The 5,309-nt window shown below is 42.5% G+C and overlaps 1 protein-coding gene across 5 annotated transcripts in view; it reads left to right on the top strand.

Annotated features, from left to right (window-relative positions):
• The first annotated feature begins 3,365 nt into the window (after positions 1-3,365).
• The window catches only part of kalrna (kalirin RhoGEF kinase a), a 139,935-nt gene continuing 137,991 nt past the window's right edge, over positions 3,366-5,309 (top strand). For 2 of the 5 annotated variants that reach the window (XM_016680290.1, XM_016680289.1), the window contains exon 1: positions 3,366-3,692. In XM_016680290.1, the coding sequence (XP_016535776.1) occupies positions 3,626-3,692 (67 nt within the window). In that variant the 5' untranslated portion in view covers positions 3,366-3,625. The remainder of the gene's footprint in view (positions 3,693-5,309) is intronic. The other 3 variants (XM_016680287.1, XM_016680288.1, XM_007569329.2) reach the window with 2 other exon arrangements.

The following is a 5,309-nucleotide window of genomic DNA, read 5'->3' as shown; positions in this document are numbered from 1 at the left end:
GTCAGGATAATTTAGAGTCAACAAGTTCTCCAGTCTGAGTTAACTGACCAGAAGGAGAAATTAAATGCCGTCAGCTTAAACGTGAACGGCTTCCACAGATTTAGTGGCTCTTCTGAGCTACAGAACATAGAATAAGTTGGGTACACATACATTTTATATGTAAGTGTACTTAATATGAACTTTATTATTATTATTATTATTATTATTATTATTATTATTATTATTATTTTAAAACTGACACAAACCTTACTGAGTAAACTGGTTGTTGAACCACCGTACATGTCTGAAACCACGATGAGAGACAGAGAAAGTTTGGCCTTCTGAGGCTGAGGGCTCACTGAACATACCCAACTACTGTGAACTTATATTGTCCACTAGGTGGCAGCACCACACAGTCAGAACGCTGTTGTTATAGGAGGAAAATGCTAATTTCCACCACGAAAACTCCTCTGTTTTTGTACTGACGTTGATAAGGTTGAATATGTAAATGAACTCACTCTATCCACACACACACAGCTGACCTGAGGGTGGAGGTGATTAAATGGATTCAGACATGGCTACAGTAACATGAAGTATCGTTTACATCACAGAGTCAGAGAGGTTAGGGAATCGTACCAGTCCTGCTCGTCCCCCTTCTTAGTTTAGTTTTTTATTTTTATTTTCAATGACATCATATGATGCAAAACTCTTGCCAATTTAAATTATGGTTGGAATAGGCCACCGTCCTGCAGCAGTGTGTGACCACCAGCGTGACGAGGAGGTGCCAAGCGGTTCTGCATGGTTATGTATGGTTCGCCCACGCACTACTGTGGAATTGTTAATCTGCAAATATGCCTCGTTTGTTCACAGTTTGGGGATCCAGTCCAGCAAGAGATAGTAGCAGAAAATGATATTTGGTCATGGCAGAGAGGATTTGGCTAATGTTCCACAGGCAAACCCACACATGCAACTCCGCTGCTAAAACACATTTTTCTTACAAATGTAGCACAATTTAACAGAGAAATGGGCTTCCCAACAAAATGCTTTTTTTTGTTTCTTTTGTTCTTTTGCTAATAAGCATTGTTGCAAAAAATATATATTTATAATAAATGTTAAATGGCTTGTACTTGTAGCGCTTCGCACTATATTCAGTCACTCACACGCTGCAGCAGCAGCAGCAGCTGGGGCAGACTGAGAGAAGCAAGGCCGCCATGCAGCGGCAGCAGCAGCAGGCGGGTGAAATGTCTTGCCCAAGAACACAACGACAGAGTTAGACAGAGGAGGAACTGTCTCGCCACCATCTTCCAACCAAAACCGAAACATAAGCCAAACACAAACTTGTTTCATTTCTAACTGCACCAAAATTAACATGAAGATTAAGTCGGGAGAAGATCAAATTGAAATAATATTTTCTCCTAAACCATGTTTACTATGCATGCAATGCATGGAATAATGACACAAGATGCAGAGGAGCTCACAGAGCAACACTGGAAACAGGGAGCATATTTTGTGTGGGAGATTCTGATGGGAGCACGGATTAATCCTTCAATTTTTCAAAGAAATTATTGAATCTGTCAATATGGCGTATCGGCAGACTTCCTTGATATCTTTTTATAAAATATTGTGAAACTTTTAAAGCATCACTTTTTAAAAATGTACCAGACTGTTGCAGAGCAGCAGATTCACTGTTATTTTCTTGTGGTGCCATTTGAATAATGACCAGTTTCTTGAGCTAACATTTGGGTTTAAAATGCTCTTTAATAAAATATTCTTTTTTGGCTCCAGTGGCCTTTGTTTAATAGTGAATCGACAGGAAGGTGGAGTATGAGGTCACAGTCGTGTCGAGAACATGAGGCCAGATCAGTGGCCACTGCTACGCCCATAGAAAATACTTTTTTTTCTTTGGTTGGTTACCAATAATTTTATCTGTAGAGATTCTGACTTCAATTGGAAAGAATTACTCCAACCAGTTACTTTTTCCATGTTTTTTTTAAAATTTATTTTTAATATTTGAATACCAGGATCCAACTCGTTGGATGTTTTGAGGTTCAGACCCAAAGAGTAAAACGATGAAGCTTCTTAAGGGTCAAGCTAATGAATGAACCAGTTTTAGGGTATTTTCTTTGGTTTCTGGTCTAAACATAATGGCTTCTTTGATCACGTTTTTAATGTTCTTCTGCTAACTTAATCTCAGCACAAGCTAGCTGCCCAGACATTTTTGAAAATCCCTTGTTCCCCCTAATGCATGATTAGGTAAACACCCAGACATAATGTTATACACATGCAGACCAGTGATGGCTGTGCAAATGACAGGATTTGCAAGGAGCTGGCAGGTATAGGATGCTAGGAATGAACAGGTGGAGCAGTTGGTTAACTGTGGCAAAACTCAGAGGATGCCTCATAGAGGCATTAGACAGCACATGAGAGAGTTTGACAGGAACTATATTGTGTGCTTAAATGAAGTGCAGTGGTAGTGGTGCTGTAAATGCCTGGAATGTTTATGTTGACATGTAAAAGTAAGAACAAGAAAACTCACAATGAAAGTAGTGTTTGTGTTTTTATTTTTAAAATCATGTTTATGTGGCTCATGAGTACTTGACGCTTTACAATTTCGCCCTATGTGGCAAAAATTTGCAAACCTCTGGTTAGAAGCTAATTCTGACTTGTTCCCTGGTTATGTTTTGTCACAGGGTTGGAATAAAAAGGTTTGAATTACCTGACTAAATGCATCTCTCGCAGGTGTGCCATACTGCATACTTTGATACCAAGTGTTGTCGATACTAATACGATCATTTAAGCTCAATATCAAATTTCTGACCTTTAGATGTTTGTTGTGGTAGGTTTATTAAATTTGAACACATACATTTGGACAATTTATGTGTCTACAAAATATTTTTGATAACATATTAACACGAGATTTCTGTGCATTTTTCCCTAAATAAAGTGCAAAAAAATGATCAAAATATAATTTGAGAGTAAATCTAAATGATCTTTTTTTTGAAGTAGAGTTGAGAAACTACAATGCATAAGTAAACAAATGTTCAATCTGAAACTAAAGTCTCAATCCAACCAGGATCGATCCCACACTGATACCAACTTGGTATCAATATTATCTTTGTTTCTTTTTTTTCTTTTTTTCTTTTTTTCTGGTAGCTGTTTGTCCGGGAGAGCTGGAGTCCTAATTCAAGTCAAAAACGGAGGAGCATCAGTTAATACAACCCGCCATCGTGCCACCAGTTTAGCAGTGGTTAATGGTTATTAATATTTATTGTTAACAGATTTAGTGTTAGTCAGAGATTAAAACCTTTGTTAAACAGCACAGATGATGCGTTGCCAATAAAGGTCAGTGAATTGAAAAGGGGAGCGACAGAAGAGAGCGAGCAGGATGGGAGGGGAGGTACGGGAGGAGGGAGGGGAGGCGCAGAGACCCTGGCGGACAGCAGAGGGAGGTTGGACCGGGAACAATAGAGAGGAACGAAGCCAGCCTTGAAACGGCAAACAAACCGAGAGGGCGACGGAGAGAAAGGAGCCCAGAGGGGCTGATGGAGGGAGAGGTGCACACGGAGGACATGTGAAGAACACAGACGTCGGGGCTTCGCTTTCTCTCTTTATTATCGGTGGATTTGGATTAAACCGGATTCCGGCAATGAACCCCGCAGAAGCGGCCGAGGAGGCGCCCAGCGACCCCGACACCGATGCCTTCTACAAAACAGGTAAGGAGAACGGCTGCGGATCCTCCGCAATCTGCAACAACAAAAGCATCAGAATCGGGCTGGTTTTCACCAGAAGCCCCTGGAGGGGCGGCTGGGAGCCGGAGCCGGAGCAGGGGCAGGGGCAGGGGGGAGAGCGGAGAGCCGCTCCGGGCACCGGCGGAGGAGATCAGCCCTCCCCACAAGAACACGCTATCCTGATTCACAACGCTTACACACATGCAAACCTGGAGGTGTGTGTTTGGTTCTGTGTTGGTGAGAGCTGATGCTGCTGATGGTCTCTGCAGGAGGAGTTGGGAGTCATGGAGGAGTGACATCAGAGAAGCAGCTGAAAATGTCAGGAAATACCGTCCAGCATGCAGCTTCAATCCTCTCTCTGTGTTTGTGTGCGTGTGTGTGTGTGTGTGTGAGAGAGAGAGAGAGGGGTGTGTGTGTTTATATTCGGTTCTTTCAGAAAAAAAGAAAACAAAACATGATGTCTGATTTAAAGGATCTGAAATCAGACTGTTCCAGGGAGGAGGAGGAGGAGGAGGAGGAAGAGGAGGAGGTTGTGTGATGATGGAGACAGTGAGATGAATCCTCTCTGGTCCTGATAAGTTGGGTCGTCAGTAGGTTCCCCCTCCTCCCCGCTGCTTTTTTGTGTCCAAAGGTGTAGAAAAGGAGAGAAGCTGAGGGGGTTGAGGGGTGGTCCTGCAGGAGAAGCTGCTACCACATGATGCCTTGTGGCTCCGCAGCAGCCGCTGACTCAGATAAATCATTTAGCAGAGAATCCATTTCATTGATTGCGTCCGTCTGTCCGTCAGAAAGCAGATTCTCAGAGTTCTCTCTTTCCCACCTGCTTCCACAAACGCCGCTCGTTTTCACGTGAGATTCTGATGGAACATCTTTTCCCACCTTCAAATTCAGTGATAAGTAATTAATGGTGAGGGGACAAAGTTGAACATGACCAATTTCAGTGAAAACAGGCCGAGTGGTGGTGGTGTTGTTGTCGGTGGGTTCAGGTGATCGGATTATGCATAGCTGTGAGGGAGGCGACACACCCGGAACCTGGTGAGCAGAGAGAGGCGCTCTGGGAGCCGACTGTGTGAAGACAACAGAGACGTAAGGCTGCGTCTCCTGTCTCGTTCCTTCATGGCTGTTGACTGTCAGCTGGCCCGCTTCATGCGGAAGGACACGAAATCTGCCGGTTGACTCACACGTTGAAACAAGTAGGCTGAGGAAATTGAGGCGCGCTCAAAGGTGAACTCGATGAGCTTCTGAAGAACTGATGCCGTTTGGTATTCACAGTTTTGATGTCTAGATATTAATTATACATACATACGTACAATTTTTATAGCTCTTTTTTCCAGACACAGATGTTTTGCGAGATTTTTTTTTCTATGTACACGCACTCATATGTGTGCAGATAAAAGGAAGATAATCAGTTTGATTTTAAGCAGAATTTGTCTCCTATCCAGCAGCAGAACGTCTTGAACTGGTTACACAGCATCTCGTTTGAGTTATTTTCTTTCTTCTCTTGATTCATTTCTTTGTTTGTTTTCTTATATCTTTTATACTAATTGTTTGTGTTTTGGATTTATCCAGTTAGATTAGTGTTGCCATTCAGGTTTTCTTTCCCCT

Source organism: Poecilia formosa, unplaced genomic scaffold, assembly GCF_000485575.1.
Source record: "Poecilia formosa unplaced genomic scaffold, Poecilia_formosa-5.1.2 Scaffold239, whole genome shotgun sequence".
NCBI lineage: Eukaryota > Metazoa > Chordata > Actinopteri > Cyprinodontiformes > Poeciliidae > Poecilia > Poecilia formosa.
The sequence above is the reverse complement of the archived record's forward strand: the minus strand, read 5'-3'. Positions and strand labels throughout refer to the sequence as shown.